Consider the following 18,932-nt stretch of genomic DNA (forward strand, 5'->3'; position numbering starts at 1 on the left):
AATTCATTAAGTCGGCCACATCTTGAATATTGTATTCAGTTTTGGTCACTTGACCTTCAAACAAGACAGACAGAATGGATAGAGTTCAGCGTCGAGCTACCATGAAGATTCTCACGGCTGAGAAACAAAAAACCTACGAGAGCAGACTAAACGACTTGACTTTATTTAGCTGTGAAGAAAGTGAGTTAAGAGATAATACTAGAGTTCAAAATGATCAAAGGTTTTGATAATTTTGATTTATCAACTTACTTAAGACTTGCTTCGTCTGATTTCACTCGCAGTAATGGATACATTTTCGTGGGCAAACATCTCAATTGAAGCGAAGTACTTTTCTTCAATAGAATTATCAACATACGAAACAACTTGCCAGTTAGGGCGTTTGAAAGCAGTATTATAGATAAGGTTGAGAATAGATACTTCGCTTCAAGGCCACGATTTACATTATTTGCACATTCTTAGTCACAATGACAATTTTCAGGGTATCAACTTTGAATTATCTGTATGCCTTCTAACTTTTATCGCACCAGTCTGTAAGGCAGTGATATCTTCAACCATCACAAACAGTCTCGAAAGGACCCAATGGTCTTCTGCTGTTTCAATTCTCTTGTATGTCTTTGTATCTATTTCTCTGTGACATGGACTCTCACCAGTGCAAGCCAGCAACTGAAATCCAGGGATAAACATGGTTACCTGAACACCATGGACACCTATGCACCAGGACCTATCAATTAGATACACTTGACTAATACTTAATGGACGCCGTCGCCTGCAAAAGCCTCATGACCACCGCGACTGAAGAGGGACGCTAGAACACGGTAGCATAAAACGATCAGGTAAACTTATGAAGATATAAGTTCTGGGATATAGTTATTCCTGGGTCATCACGCGCTCAGTCATCTTGATACATTTTTGTTGATCTAATGACCAAGATAAGTAGCGGAGACACAAGCTCTTGTATACAGTCATCCAAATTGTAAGAAGGATACTTTCACCAGATCACTGCACGTAGGGCGCGGTCTCTGGGAAAGTCCCTGTATATAATAGTCAAACATACGGCACGCAGATTACGTCTTAAAGAAAGATTTTTAGATAATGTAACTGTGAGAATCATATCAACAGAATCATCATCGTAAAGCCGTACGAATACAGTTACCTCGCCCGGTGACATAAGTTCGGTCACTTAGATAAAATCGTAAGCATACAGTAGCTCGGGTCCCCTCACACAGGAGAGACGAAGATACTGATGCCTCATTAAAATTAACTGTAAAAGTTTTGGTAAAGAGGCAGTTTACAGCAAAGTCTCCAGAGGAAAGAGGTTGGATGCTAAACTTAAGCTGGATGTCGGTAACCATGATGAAGGTGTCGTGCAGCTGCCACAAGGCCAACACAAGATTTCGAAGATTACTGTTCCCGTGCATATTGTGAGCTCTAGGGATATGAAATGCCTTGACAGATGAAAAAGATTTTCATCTGAAAATTTTATAGTATTTACTTATGACTAGTATAACTTTGCCCCTGAATATGTTCATGAGGCGTCTCTTACCGTACATTTATCACACTGAAGCAAAGTCCATCCAACACCGATGCTGATGTCTCGCATGGCATCAGACATTCCGCATCCCATCTTAATCTGCCGACTATTCTTTTTCAACTCTTTTCCCCATCTGCAGCCGTGACCTTACCTCTCTATTTCCCCTTACCGAAATATTTTCAGTAAACAGCAAACAGGGTCTCCTTCCTCAATAAATGGTGTTGCAACTCATGAATACGCATTACTGAAAAGTTATATTGAGACCTGTTATCCTTTTGCGCTTCTGCTCACAATATGAGCACGAAGTAGCATAGATCAATCATACAACATCCCAGGTCAACTGACGACGATCACTGACAGATAATTTTCTCTTTACATTAAAGAAAGGATGGCAGGCAAGGACCACCGTAACTCACTTGGCATTAGTGGGTTTGTAGGTGATCTCATACTTGAGGGGCTGGACGACAGGGCGTGTCCAGGTAACAAGGACAGAGGTGGGCGTTGTCCTCATCACTGTAACGTTGCCTGGCCTTACCCCGGCCACTCCAGTGCCTCCGCAGCACAACCGCCAGTCTGGAACAAAAAACGAAAGTTTTATTTTCTTCATGTTGTCTCTCAGGAGGCAGTGAAATCATTCTGGCTACCTCAACGTACCAAATGAAGTACAGCATAGAAACTAGCAGTACCCATCAGCATGAGGAAGACCTCACTCGTCACTACCAACATGACAAGCAAAGATTATTTCCCTGGGGGTCTGCATTACCAGTCAGAGAGATCCTTCAGACTTCTAATATCTCATGTGAAGGAGAGAGAGAGAGAGAGAGAGAGAGAGAGAGAGAGAGAGAGAGAGAGAGAGAGAGAGAGAGAGAGAGAGAGAGAGACCAACGTCGCTAAGAAGAGAACCATTCTCATAAATCAGTACATGAACAAACGAGGATGGAAAATTCTGAATCAAAGAGTTAAGAAAACTACGAAATTAATTCCTATTTATTGCATGGGAATGTTTGTTGGCTCTGGCATTTGTTTCGTGAGACAACACAAGAACCAAGTGGCCTAACTTACCTGTGCCCTACCTCCATTTGTGTAGGGCTGCAGCAGGGACCAGGATCTAAGTAGTAGTTGTAGTAGTAGTAGTAGTACTAGTACTAGTAGTAGTAATAGTAGTAGTAGTAGTAGTAGGAGTAGTAGTGGTAGTAGTAGTAGTAGACTGCGATGGTTTATGGAAAACTCGGAATAAATGTGAGACAAGTTGAATCTGGTTGACGCATTTCAGATCCTCATGTTTGGTCCACCTGAATCAAGTTAGATGAGCAGCATGTTTGCACGTCATTATTGTCAAGGTGGCTGTAGGTGGTGGGATAGGTGGGGTTGCTGTAAGTGAAGGGGTAGGTTTTTAATGTAGGTGACATGATAGGTAGGATGCTGTAAGATGATTGCTGTAGGTGGTGGAGTAGGTGGTTGTTGCAGGTGGAGGGTTGGGATGTTGTATAAGACAGGCAGTTACTGTAGTTGGAGGGTAGGGGGATCGCTATGTGGGATGACCACCGCGACTGAAGAGGGACGCTAGAACACGGTAGCATAAAACGATCAGGTAAACTTATGAAGATATAAGTTCTGGGATATAGTTATTCCTGGGTCATCACGCGCTCAGTCATCTTGATACATTTTTGTTGATCTAATGACCAAGATAAGTAGCGGAGACACAAGCTCTTGTATACAGTCATCCAAATTGTAAGAAGGATACTTTCACCAGATCACTGCACGTAGGGCGCGGTCTCTGGGAAAGTCCCTGTATATAATAGTCAAACATACGGCACGCAGATTACGTCTTAAAGAAAGATTTTTAGATAATGTAACTGTGAGAATCATATCAACAGAATCATCATCGTAAAGCCGTACGAATACAGTTACCTCGCCCGGTGACATAAGTTCGGTCACTTAGATAAAATCGTAAGCATACAGTAGCTCGGGTCCCCTCACACGGGAGGGACGAAGATACTGATGCCTCAGTTGCTACCCTTGTGGTAGGAGGAGAGTAAGTTAGTGCTGTCTGTGATATACTGTAGTTATTCAAAAGAGGTAAGTTGGAGAAGCGGTGGGTCAGCTTGTGGCTGAAGGTTCGCTAAGGAAACCTTCCATCATTGTGGCAAAGCTGAAAGACACTGGTTATGCTGTGTTTAAAGACATGTAAGGACAGCCACCCTCAGAGAAGGAGTTATGTGTATGACCCATAATACTGATGTGTAATCTCGACAATGGCGTAGACAGGATGTTGACGAATGGATAGGAGCGATCTTCCTTTCTCACACAGAATATCGGGTAGGTGAACCCAACGAAAATCGAGACTGATATGAAACATCAAGGGAAAATGATGAAGAACGAGTGAGGCAACTACATGGAAAGTGTGATGGGGAAAAAGGTAAGATGCAAGACGTGTAGCGCTGGCAGGAGAGCAAGGCTACGCCAGGGTGACCTGGGGAACTTATGATGTTGGCAGGAGAAGGCTGCAACGAGTTAACCTAGAGGATGTATGATGTCAGCAGGAAGGGAGGACTGCGACAGGGTGACCAGGGGAACGTGTGGTGTTCGCAGGAGGGTGCAACGAGGTACGGTAACTTGAGAAATTGCATATAAAAATGCAAGAAGAACATAATATAGATCTCAATTGCCAGCATCGTACTGAAAACGCGATAATAGTGAAACATTGCCATGACCCACGACTACACGACTACAGAGAATAGAAGCGAATGCATATAAGAGAATAGAATTCCTTCATAAATCATCAAAGTGCAGGACAAGTTGTAGCACCTTATTAATATTCTCAACCACACCCCAAATGACCGTAGTCTTTACATCCACGCGACTCCCATAGGTGCAGGGATCTCAAACACTTCCCCCACCCACCGTCAACTCATCGGGTCTGACTACTACCGACCTTGCAAACGCACGAACCTCAGGTGAATGGAGACCCAGATCAAGATATATCCATCATTATTGGTCTCATCTGTAACACTTGGAGATGTAAACCACTCTCATATTTTTGTTTTTCATATACTATGGCATATCATTTCTAAACAATTTGACTGAAGGTAGGCAGTGTTTATGTGCCCGAAATGACGTTGTGGCTTGTACACTTTTATGAAATAAAACGTGTGAGAGAAAAACTGGGAGGAAAGTGTGCTGTTTTACATTGTTCAAACTGATAAGGTTCTTAATATTTGGGTTAAACAACATGGAAATACTTTTAGCTATGGTCAAGAATCTAATGCAATATTTGTCCACCTTTAAAGACTTTGGTCATCAGATTAACTGGAGCAGTTTTAAGATATGACATACAATAACTCAATAATGAATAAAACCATTGTCGAATCATATCTTATCAAACATAGGAGATATATCACTATGAATCAGTATATTGGTTTATATAAATCAAATAATATTATAAGTAGCATAAAATCGTAAATATGTTTCCCAAAACATAGGTTAGCCTGAGTTTGTGGCTTGAGAGAGGTAAGGTCGTCGAGGGTGACCTGCGCCTTATTTCCATCACCTGTTTCTTAATTCATCTGCCGACCTCGCCCAGTGACGGCTGGTATATCATGTTGCTTGCTTCTCTCAGTCTGTATTCAGACCTGCCGATGCAATTATACGAAAATGCTTGACACTTCATAATTTTCGTTTCCATGTGGTCTACCTGCATCTTATGTACGGTCGCTACTTGCGTGCATTTTGCATATATATATATATATATATATATATATATATATATATATATATATATATATATATATATATATATATATATATATATTTTCTTTTTTGCCGCTGTTTCCCGCGTTTGCGAGGTAGCGCAAAGAAACAGACGAAAGAAATGGCCCAACCCACCCCCATACACATGTATATACATACGTCCACTCACGCAAATATACATACCTACACAGCTTTCCATGGTTTACCCCAGACGCTTCACATGCCCTGATTCAATCCACTGACAACACGTCAACCCCGGTATACCACATCGATCCAATTCACTCTATTCCTTGCCCTCCTTTCACCCTACTGCATGTTCAGGCCCCGATCACAAAAAATCTTTTTCACTCCATCTTTCCACCTCCAATTTGGTCTCCCACTTCTCTTCGTTCCCTCCACCTCCGACACATATATCCTCTTGGTCAATCTTTCCTCACTCATTCTCTCCATGTGCCCAAACCATTTCAAAACACCCTCTTCTGCTCTCTCAACCACGCTCTTTTTATTTCCACACATCTCTCTTACCCTTACGTTACTTACTCGATCAAACCACCTCACACCACACATTTTCCTCAAACATCTCATTTCCAGCACATCCATCCTCCTGCGCACAACTCTATCCATAGCCCACGCCTCGCAACCATACAACATTGTTGGAACCACTATTCCTTCAAACATACCCATTTTTGCTTTCCGAGATAATCTTCTCGACTTCCACACATTCTTCAAGGCTCCCAGGATTTTCGCCCCCTCCTCCACCCTATGATCCACTTCCGCTTCCATGGTTCAATCCGCTGCCAGATCCACTCCCAGATATCTAAAACACTTCACTTCCTCGTTTTTCTCCATTCAAACTTACCTCCCAATTGACTTGACCCTCAACCCTACTGTACCTAATTACCTTGCTCTTATTCACATTTACTCTTAACTTTCTTCTTTCACACACTTTACCAAACTCAGTCACCAGCTTCTGCAGTTTCTCACATGAATCAGCCACCAGCGCTGTATCATCAGCGAACAACAACTGACTCACTTCCCAAGCTCTCTCATCCCCAACAGACTTCATACTTGCCCCTCTTTCCAAAACTCTTGCATTCACCTCCCTAACAACCCCATCCATAAACAAATTAAACAACCATGGAGACATCACACACCCCTGCCGCAAACCTACATTCACTGAGAAGCAATCACTTTCCTCTCTTCCTACACGTACACATGCCTTACATCCTCGATAAAAACTTTTCACTGCTTCTAACAACTTGCCTCCCACACCAAATATTCTTAATACCTTCCACTGAGCATCTCTGTCAACTCTATCATATGCCTTCTCCAGATCCATAAATGCCACATACAAATCCATTCGCTTTTCTAAGTATTTCTCACATACATTCTTCAAAGCAAATATATATATATATATATATATATATATATATATATATATATATATATATATATATATATATATATATATATATATATATATATATATATACAGCGACAAAGTATAAAAAAAAAAATATATTATTATATTTATTATACTTTGTCGCTGTCTCCCGCGTTTGCGAGGTAGCGCAAGGAAACAGACGAAAGAAATGGCCCAACCCCCCCAACCCCCCATACACATGTATATACATACGTCCACACACGCAAATATACATACCTACACAGCTTTCCATGGTTTACCCCAGACGCTTCACATGCCTTGATTCAATCCACTGCCAGCACGTCAACCCCGGTATACCACATCGCTCCAATTCACTCTATTCCTTGCCCTCCTTTCACCCTCCTGCATGTTCAGGCCCCGATCACACAAAATCTTTTTCACTCCATCTTTCCACCTCCAATTTGGTCTCCCTCTTCTCCTCGTTCCCTCCACCTCCGACACATATATCCTCTTGGTCAATCTTTCCTCACTCATTCTCTCCATGTGCCCGAACCATTTCAAAACACCCTCTTCTGCTCTCTCAACCACGCTCTTTTTATTTCCACACATCTCTCTTACCCTTACGTTACTTACTCGATCAAACCACCTCACACCACATATTGTCCTCAAACATCTCATTTCCAGCACATCCATCCTCCTGCGCACAACTCTATCCATAGCCCACGCCTCGCAACCATACAACATTGTTGGAACCACTATTCCTTCAAACATACCCATTTTTGCTTTCCGAGATAATCTTCTCGACTTCCACACATTCTTCAAGGCTCCCAGAATTTTCGCCCCCTCCCCCACCCTATGATCCACTTCCGCTTCCATGGTTCCATCCGCTGCCAGATCCACTCCCAGATATCTAAAACACTTCACTTCCTCCAGTTTTTCTCCATTCAAACTCACCTCCCAATTGACTTGACCTTCAACCCTACTGTACCTAATAACCTTGCTCTTATTCACATTTACTCTTAACTTTCTTCTTTCACACACTTTACCAAACTCAGTCACCAGCTTCTGCAGTCTCTCACATGAATCAGCCACCAGCGCTGTATCATCAGCGAACAACAACTGACTCACTTCCCAAGCTCTCTCATCCCCAACAGACTTCATACTTGCCCCTCTTTCCAAAACTCTTGCATTTACCTCCCTAACAACCCCATCCATAAACAAATTAAACAACCATGGAGACATCACACACCCCTGCCGCAAACCTACATTCACTGAGAACCAATCACTTTCCTCTCTTCCTACACGTACACATGCCTTACATCCTCGATAAAAACTTTTCACTGCTTCTAACAACTTTCCTCCCACACCATATATTCTTAATACCTTCCACAGAGCATCTCTATCAACTCTATCATATGCCGGCAAGGCAGCAGGTTTGGATGGTATTGCAGTGGAATTTATTAAAAAAGGGGGTGACTGTATTGTTGACTGGTTGGTAAGGTTTTTTAATGTATGTATGACTCATGGTGAGGTGCCTGAGGATTGGCGGAATGCGTGCATAGTGCCATTGTACAAAGGCAAAGGGGATAAGAGTGAGTGCTCAAATTACAGAGGTATAAGTTTGTTGAGTATTCCTGGTAAATTATATGGGAGGGTATTGATTGAGAGGGTGAAGGCATGTACAGAGCATCAGATTGGGGAAGAGCAGTGTGGTTTCAGAAGTGGTAGAGGATGTGTGGATCAGGTGTTTGCTTTGAAGAATGTATGTGAGAAATACTTAGAAAAGCAAATGGATTTGTATGTAGCATTTATGGATCTGGAGAAGGCATATGATAGAGTTGATATATATATATATATATATATATATATATAAATTGTTTCTTACATTTCTCATATGTATATATATGTATGTGTGTGTGTGTGTGTATATGTGCGTATGTATGTGTATGTGTGTGTATGTGTATATGTATATATATATGTATATTATCCCTGGGGATAGGGGAGAAAGAATACTTCCCACGTATTCCCTGCGTGTCGTAGAAGGCGACTAAAAGGGGAGGGAGTGGGGGGCTGGAAATCCTCCCCTCTCACTTTTTTTTTTTTTTTTTTTCCAAAAGAGGGAACAGAGAAGTGGCCCAGGTGAGGATATTCCCTCAAGGGCCCAGTCCTCTGTTCTCAATGCTACCTCGCTAATGCGGGAAATGGCGAATAGTATGAAAGAAAAGAAAAAAAGAAGATATATATATATATATATATATATATATATATATATATATATATATATATCTGTTTCCCATTTTAGAAAGTTAAAACCAGGAGGGGAGGATTTCTGGCCCCCCGCTCCCCTCCCCTCTAGTCGCTTTCTACGACACGCGAGGAATACGTGGGAAGTATTCTTTCACCCCTATCCCCAGGGATAATATACATATATATATACATATACACATACACACACATACACATACATACGCACATATACACACACACACACACATACATATATATACATATGAGAAATGTAAGAAACAATTTAGAAAACTGAAACTTCTAGCTTGAAATGAATGAAAAAAAGAATGTCACATAATGGTTCAACCTCTGGCTATGGAAAAAAGGAAATGTATAATTTATTTACACAAACGTCAATGGCAGTTCTCATCAATTTAACCACTGTATCAATAAGCTTCAATGTCTAAGCTACATTTTTCTCCAATTTCACTATTTTCCTTCACATTTTCAATTGTGTCTGAAGGTTCTACTTCAAGAGTGATTGTTTTTCCAGTAAGGGTCTTCACATCTTGGTTACATCCACACACATTTAGGCACCCCACTCTGAGCCTTCGAGGAGGATGCTTTACTTGTGGTGCTGACTTCCCTCTTTAAATTTGATCGCCGTTTCCCGCGTAGTTCACTTTCTGTAGATGATGTGTATGTCTTGGTAGGAATGTAGATGCAGCTGTAGAGGATGTACGCGCCACTGTAGAGGATGCACGTGTCACTGACTCGCGTAGTGTTGTCGCGTCACTTGTGTGCCTGAAGTGCTTGTAGTGTCACTGGCTTCAGGATATGAGTAGCGGGAGTTGTAGTTGTGTCATTCTGTTGGGGATGAGAGAGCTTGGGAAGTGAGTCAGTTGTTGTTCGCTGATGATACAGCGCTGGTGGCTGATTCATGTGAGAAACTGCAGAAGCTGGTGACTGAGTTTGGTAAAGTGTGTGAAAGAAGAAAGTTAAGAGTAGATGTGAATAAGAGCAAGGTTATTAGGTACAGTAGGGTTGAGGGTCAAGTCAATTGGGAGGTGAGTTTGAATGGAGAAAAACTGGAGGAAGTGAAGTGTTTTAGATATCTGAGAGTGGATCTGGCAGCGGATGGAACCATGGAAGCGGAAGTGGATCATAGGGTGGGGGAGGGGGCGAAAATCCTGGGAGCCTTGAAGAATGTGTGGAAGTCGAGAACATTATCTCGGAAAGCAAAAATGGGTATGTTTGAAGGAATAGTGGTTCCAACAATGTTGTATGGTTGCGAGGCGTGGGCTATGGATAGAGTTGTGCGCAGGAGGATGGATGTGCTGGAAATGAGATGTTTGAGGACAATGTGTGGTGTGAGGTGGTTTGATCGAGTAAGTAACGTAAGGGTAAGAGAGATGTGTGGAAATAAAAAGAGCGTGGTTGAGAGAGCAGAAGAGGGTGTTTTGAAATGGTTTGGGCACATGGAGAGAATGAGTGAGGAAAGATTGACCAAGAGGATATATGTGTCGGAGGTGGAGGGAACGAGGAGAAGAGGGAGACCAAATTGGAGGTGGAAAGATGGAGTGAAAAAGATTTTGTGTGATCGGGGCCTGAACATGCAGGAGGGTGAAAGGAGGGCAAGGAATAGAGTGAATTGGATCGATGTGGTATACCGGGGTTGACGTGTTGTCAGTGGATTGAATCAAGGCATGTGAAGCGTCTGGGGTAAACCATGGAAAGCTGTGTAGGTATGTATATTTGCGTGTGTGGACGTATGTATATACATGTGTATGGGGGTGGGTTGGGCCATTTCTTTCGTCTGTTTCCTTGCGCTACCTCGCAAACGCGGGAGACAGCGACAAAGCAAAAAAAAAAAAAAGAAAATATATATATTAATTTTTTTTATTATTATACTTTGTCGCTGTCTCCCGCGTTTGCGAGGTAGCGCAAGGAAACAGACGAAAGAAATGGCCCAACCCACCCCCATACACATGTATATACATACGTCCACACACGCAAATATACATACCTACACAGCTTTCCATGGTTTACCCCAGACGCTTCACATGCCTTGATTCAATCCACTGACAACACGTCAACCCCGGTATACCACATCGATCCAATTCACTCTATTCCTTGCCCTCCTTTCACCCTCCTGCATGTTCAGGCCCCGATCACACAAAATCTTTTTCACTCCATCTTTCCACCTCCAATTTGGTCTCCCTCTTCTCCTCGTTCCCTCCACCTCCGACACATATATCCTCTTGGTCAATCTTTCCTCACTCATTCTCTCCATGTGCCCAAACCATTTCAAAACACCCTCTTCTGCTCTCTCAACCACGCTCTTTTTATTTCCACACATCTCTCTTACCCTTACGTTACTTACTCGATCAAACCACCTCACACCACACATTGTCCTCAAACATCTCATTTCCAGCACATCCATCCTCCTGCGCACAACTCTATCCATAGCCCACGCCTCGCAACCATACAACATTGTTGGAACCACTATTCCTTCAAACATACCCATTTTTGCTTTCCGAGATAATCTTCTCGACTTCCACACATTCTTCAAGGCTCCCAGAATTTTCGCCCCCTCCCCCACCCTATGATCCACTTCCGCTTCCATGGTTCCATCCGCTGCCAGATCCACTCCCAGATATCTAAAACACTTCACTTCCTCCAGTTTTTCTCCATTCAAACTCACCTCCCAATTGACTTGACCCTCAACCCTACTGTACCTAATAACCTTGCTCTTATTCACATTTACTCTTAACTTTCTTCTTTCACACACTTTACCAAACTCAGTCACCAGCTTCTGCAGTTTCTCACATGAATCAGCCACCAGCGCTGTATCATCAGCGAACAACAACTGACTCACTTCCCAAGCTCTCTCATCCCCAACAGACTTCATACTTGCCCATCTTTCCAAAACTCTTGCATTCACCTCCCTAACAACCCCATCCATAAACAAATTAAACAACCATGGAGACATCACACACCCCTGCCGCAAACCTACATTCACTGAGAACCAATCACTTTCCTCTCTTCCTACACGTGCACATGCCTTACATCCTCGATAAAAACTTTTCACTGCTTCTAACAACTTGCCTCCCACACCATATATTCTTAATACCTTCCACAGAGCATCTCTATCAACTCTATCATATTCCTTCTCCAGATCCATAAATGCTACATCAAATCCATTTGCTTTTCTAAGTATTTCTCACATAAATTCTTCAAAGCAAACACCTGATCCACACATCCTCTACCACTTCTGAAACCACACTGCTCTTCCCCAATATATATATATATATATATATATATATATATATATATATATATATATATATATATATATATATATATATATATATATATATATATATATATGTATATATATATATGTATATATATATATGTATATATGTCTCCCGCGTTTGCGAGGTAGCGCAAGGAAACAGACGAAAGAAATGGCCCGACCCACCCCCATACACATGTATATACATACGTCCACACACGCAAATATACATACCTACACAGCTTTCCATGGTTTACCCCAGACGCTTCACATGCCTTGATTCAATCCACTGACAGCACGTCAACCCCGGTATACCACATCGATCCAATTCGCTCTATTCCTTGCCCTCCTTACACCCTCCTGCATGTTCAGGCCCCGATCACACAAAATCTTTTTCACTCCATCTTTCCACCTCCAATTTGGTCTCCCACTTCTCCTCGTTCCCTCCACCTCCGACACGTATATCCTCTTGGTCAATCTTTCCTCACTCATTCTCTCCATGTGACCAAACCATTTCAAAACACCCTCTTCTGCTCTCCCAACCACGCTCTTTTTATTTCCACACATCTCTCTTACCCTTACGTTACTTACTCGATCAAACCACCTCACACCACACACTGTCCTCAAACATCTCATTTCCAGCACATCCATCCTCCTGCGCACAACTCTATCCATAGTCCACGCCTCGCAACCATACAACATTGTTGGAACCACTGTTCCTTCAAACATACCCATTTTTGCTTTCCGAGATAATGTTCTCGACTTCCACACATTCTTCAAGGCTCCCAGAATTTTCGCCCCCTCCCCCACCCTATGATCCACTTCCGCTTCCATGGTTCCATCCGCTGCCAGATCCACTCCCAGATATCCAAAACACTTCACTTCCTCCAGTTTTTCTCCATTCAAACTCACCTCCCAATTGACTTGACCCTCAACCCTACTGTACCTAACAACCTTGCTCTTTTTCACACTTACTCTCAACTCTCTTCTTTCACACACTTTACCAAACTCAGTCACCAGCTTCTTCAGTTTCTCACATGAATCAGTCACCAACGCTGATATATATATATATATATATATATATATATATATATATATATATATATATATATATATATATATATATATATATATATATATATATATATATATATATATATATATATATATATATAAGATATTCTTCTGAGTCTACGGGGAAAATGAAACACGAAAAGTTCCCAAGTGCACTTTCGTGTAATAATCATATCATCATCATCAACATCATGGGAGACACAAGAGAGAAATATAACAGTCAGTTGATATACAACGAAGTGACGAAGCTAGGATGCCATTTGGTAAACTTAAGAGAGCATCCTGGGTGGAAGCAAGAAGAGTAAGGGGTATCTTGATCACAACTTTCAAGCTTGTAAACTAGTCTGATGAACATTTCTTTGACAGATGCAGGATAGATGATCCAGACACCATGACATGAAATTAAGCAAAAGACTTGTTGGAAAAATGTGAATAAGCACTTTTATAGTATAAGAGTAATGGATGAATGGAATGATGAAATTGTAAATGTTAACAGCATCCAGAAGTTTGAAATGTTGTGTAATTATAGGGAAAATACAAGAGATGGGAACTCATGAGTGCAAAACTCCCTCCCCATACTTTCAAATAGGTTATTACCGTAAGCACAACACAAGCCAGCAGATGTACTCACCTTACGCAACACCCAGCAGACAGTCATGTATACACATTTTGCAATACACCCAAGAGTGCAGCAATAAACATTGGTCTCAAATAATCTGTGATTCAATGACATGACTGCCGCCTCTGTTCACAATAAATGGAAACACATGTAAACAATGTTACTTATTTTTTGGTCCTTTCAAATTGACAACAAAGCCAATTATTTTCACAAAATTGATGCGTTAATTTTGGAAGGGAATACAGTCAATGGCGTTGTTCATCAATAGCAAAAAGAATTAGTGTTTTGATGAAGCGTTGATTGACTGCCCTTCAGAAACGTTCAAGCTGGTATCGTCCCTTTTGTATGTTGAAGATCTCAAATAAATCATTTCGGTAATTTTTACGCGAAAGCAGCGATATTTGTCTTTACGAACTTATCCTCATATTGCCTTAAATGCGTCGAGATTACCAGTTATGTAGGTAGAGAGCCTAGAGTCTACATGTCTGTATGTAATTCAAGTAATCATTTAGAGCTATGACCCTTGTTACAGGGCTCCTGCATCCTCAAGCTGCGCTTCGTCCAACAGTAAGAAAATGATGGACACCGTAGGAGTGAGAAGTTCCTCGATGAGAATGTACTCCTTTTAGTCCATCGACGATAATACAACCTCCCGCAGCTGACTTTACACCCGTAGTATAACCACACGCAGGCACAGTCCTGTAGCGACTGTTTTTTCATGCTTACCGTTTACCACTTTACCTAGGTAGCACCATATCCCTCCAGATGAATCTAATTCATGTGCGCCTCTCATCCCCCAGACTATTCAGGCCACGATACCTTAAAGTTTCTTTCAGTCCATCCTTCTATGTCTTCTATTCCCCCTCACCTCCTCCACTTCTCACACATGTATCCTCTTGGTCGGTTCGTCTTCTTCATATGCTTATTACCACATCTCTTTTTCTTACATTGTCAATCAACCAACTTCACACCGCATATTGTCTTCAGGCATTTCCAAGACCTCCACCGTCTTACATACTTTTACATTCAAGCACAAGATTCGCACCCATACGTCACAACTGAGAATACTACAACCTCAAACCAGCCCATCTTTACCCCCTATGGACCGTGACTTATTTCATACAATCCTCAGTGCTCCCATAACCTTAGCTCCCTCACCCATCCTATAACTTACTTCAGCTCCCACTGATCCATCTACTGGCGAATCCACTCTCATGTACCTAAAACACTCCACTTCTGACTCATATTTAATCATTTTGTGCCCCCCTCCCCCAGCTACACTTCATTACCATACTTTAGTTCACATGCATTCTCAATTTCTCCTTTGACACACTCTCAAACTCAGCCACCAGCTTCTAGGGTCTGCCATTGAAAATGTGTCATCTACAATACAGCAACTGAATCACCCTCCAGTCTCCCCCCCTCCCCCCCACCCCCCATTCCCAAAATACTGTAGACCAGTCCCTCTCTCCAAGACTCTTGCATTTACCTCCGTCACCATCCTGTCTATGAACAGGTCAAACAGCCATGGTGACGCATGACAAACACCTGCTTTCTCGAAACTATTCATCATCCCTTTCTATTCGCACTCACGCCTTTGTCTTTCGTTTAGAGCTCTTCGCTACACTACACTATATAACACCTTCCAGAAGACACCTCTGTCACCCCTTTCATATCCTTTCTCCAGATCCATAAATGCCATATACGCATCCCTATCAGTCTCCATTTAAACACCTGGTCTACACATTGTCTACCTTCCTGAGGCCACAGGGGTCCTTCCGAGACAGGTGCTCTCTGCATGCCACCACTGTCTTGGTCACCATCTTATACACTTTACCAGGTATATTCAACGAACCTCAGAGTGAGGTCATACCACATAAGTCGAGTCATGACAAGTCATAACTGTTAGTGACTCGCCGTTCCATCTCACCTTAACGTAACACTGTTAGGAACATGAACAGAATCACTGTGGAAAACAATTTGTGTTGACAGGTAGTGTGTAACGCTGATGGCAAATATGGCATCTTTATTCCACAAAGCTACTGGCAGTGTTACAACATTTTTTACGATGTTGTGAATGAAATGGAAGCAATATTGGTAATGTGATATATAGGCGGCGGGATTGAATGGCATTGCAGTTGAATTTATTAAGAAAAGGGATGACTGTGTTGTTGTTTAGTTGGTAAAGATATTCACTGTGTGTATGGATCATGGTGAAGTGCTTGAGGATTGGCGGAATGCATGCTTCCACGGCTCCAATCGCCGCCAAATCCAATCCCAGATATATAAACACCCCACCTCCTCCAATCCCTATACATTCAAACCCACTACCCAATCAACTTATCCCTCAACCCTACTGAACCTAATAACCTTGCTCTCATTCACACTTACTCCCAACTCTCTCTCTTCACACAACTCTCCAAACTCAGCCACCAACTTCCGCAGCTTCTCACTCTAACCAGCCACCAGCGATGCATCATCGGCGAACAAGTGACTCATTCCCAGGCCCTCTCATCCCTAACAGACTGCATACTCGCCTCTCCATAACTCTTGCATTCACCTCCCTAAATACCCTTCCATGAATAGATTAAACAACCATGGGGACATCACACATCCATGCCACTGACGGACATTCACTGGGAGCCAATCATTCTCCTCTCTTTCTACTCTTACACATGCCTTACGTCCTTGGTAAAAGCTTTTCACTGCTTCTAGCAGCTTACCTCCCACACCATATACTCTTAAGACCTTCTACAAAGCATCTCTATCAATCCTATCATATTCCCTCTCCAGATCCATAAATGTTACGTACAAATCCATCTGTTTTTCCAAGATTTCTCACACACATTCTTCAAAGCTAACACCTGATCCGCACATCCTCTACCAGTACTGAAACGACACTACTCTTCCCCAATCTGATGCTCTGTACATGTCTTCAGCTTTTCAATCAATACCCTCCCACATAATTTCCCAGGAATACTCAACAAACTTATGCCTCTGTAGCGTGAACACTCACCTTTGTCCTATTTGCTTTTGTACAATAGCACTATGCACGCATTCCGCCAGTCCTCAAGCACTTGATCATGATCCATACATACGTTAAGTAGGCTTACCAACCAATCAACAACACAGTCACGCCCTTTCTTAATAAATTCTAAACCATGCAATCCCGCCGCCTTGCCGGATTTCATCTTCCACAAAGCTTTCACTACCTCTTCTCTCTTAAACAAACCATTCTCCCCCCCCACCCCCTCACACACCACCCCGACCAAAACACCCTACATCTGCCACTCTATCATCAAACACATTCAACAAATCTTCAAAATACTCACTCCATCTCCTCACTTCATCACTACCTGTTATTACCTCCCCACTTGCCCTCTTCACCGATACTCCCATTTGTTCTCTTGTCTTACGGACGTTACTCACCTACTTCCAAAACATCTTTTTATTCTCCCTAAAGTTTAATGATACTCTCTCACCCCAACTCTCATTTACCTTCTTTTTCAACTCCTTCACCTTTCTCTTGACTTCCTGCTGCTTTCTTTTAAACATCTCCCGGTCATTTGTAAGTATCGTCCAAACGCCTCTCTTTTCTCTTTCATTAACAACTTTACTTCTTCATCCCGCCACTCATTACCCTTTCTAATCTGCTCACCTCCCACCTTTCTTATGCAACATGCACCTTTTGCACATGCCATCACTGTTTCCCTAAATACATTCCATTCTTCACACACACCCCCTCACGTCATTTGCTCTCACCTTTTGCCATTCTACACTCAATCTCTCTGGTAGTTCCCCAGTCGCGTCCTTTCAATCTCACTTACTCTCACTACTCTCCTCTCCCCAAAATTTTCTTTTCTTTTTTGAAAATCTCTACAAATCTTCGCCTTCGTTTCCACAAGACACTGATAAGACATCCCTTCCTTCTCAGCATATTAACATCCAAAAGTCTCTCTTTTACACGCCTGTCTATTAGAACGTTATCCAATAATGTCCTCTGACCATCTCTTCCATTCACATACTTATACTTATGTATATCTCTCTTTTTAAACCAGGTATTCCCTATCATCAGTATTTTAGCACACAAATCCACAAGCTCTTCACCATTTCCATTTACATCACTGAATACCCTATGTACACAATCATATCCTCAACTGCTACATTGCTCAACGCATTTAAATCATCCATTACTAATACCCGGTCTCATGCATCAAAGCTGCTGACTCACTCACCCAAAACGCTTGCCTCTCATGATCTTTCTTCTCATGACCAGATGCATAAGCACCAATAATCATCCATCTCTCTCCATTCACTTTCAGTTTCCCTACACCAATCTAGAGTTTCCTTTCTTCCACTCTGTCGCATATTCTCACAACTGCTTCAGGAGAAGTGCTACTCCTTCCTTAGCTCTTTTCCTCTCACTAACGCCTGACTTTACTCCCAAGACATTCCCAAACCACTCTTCCCCTTTACCCTTGAGCTTCTTTTCATTCCCAAACCACTCTTTCTCTTTATCCTTAAGCTTTTTTTCACTCAGAGCCAGAACATCCAGGTTTCTTTTCTCGAACACACTACCAATCTTTCCTTTCTTATCTTGGTTACATCTACACACATTCAAACACCCCAGTCTGAGCCTTCGAGGAGGATGAGCACTCCCCGCTTGACTCCTGTTTCCCATTTTAGAAATTGAAATATAAGGAGGGGAGCGTTTACAGCCCCCCCGCTCCTACCCCCCTTAGTCGCCTTCTAAGACACGCGGGGAATACGGGGGAAGTATTCCTCTTCGTCTGTTTCCTTTCGCTACCTCACTGACATGGGAAACGGCGATCAAGCACAATAATGAAAAAAACGAAATATATGATATGATATGATATGATGTATATATATATATATATTTTCTTTCTTTTTTTTTCTTTTAAACTATTCGCCATTTCCCGCGTTAACGAGGTAGCGTTAAGAACAGAGGACTGGGCCTTTTTTGGAATATCCTCACCTGGCCCCCTCTGTTCCTTCTTTTGGAAAATTAAAAAAAAAAAACGAGAGGAGA

At 42.1% G+C, this 18,932-nt stretch overlaps 1 protein-coding gene across 1 annotated transcript in view; it reads right to left on the reverse strand.

Annotated features, from left to right (window-relative positions):
* LOC139760736 (uncharacterized) overlaps window positions 1-18,932 on the reverse strand; it is a 39,773-nt gene that overhangs the window by 10,759 nt on the left and 10,082 nt on the right. The window contains exon 3 of the mRNA XM_071684293.1: window positions 1,948-2,104. Coding sequence (XP_071540394.1) covers window positions 1,948-2,104 — 157 coding nt within the window. The remainder of the gene's footprint in view (window positions 1-1,947; window positions 2,105-18,932) is intronic.

This window comes from Panulirus ornatus, chromosome 37, assembly GCF_036320965.1.
Source record: "Panulirus ornatus isolate Po-2019 chromosome 37, ASM3632096v1, whole genome shotgun sequence".
Taxonomy (NCBI): domain Eukaryota; kingdom Metazoa; phylum Arthropoda; class Malacostraca; order Decapoda; family Palinuridae; genus Panulirus; species Panulirus ornatus.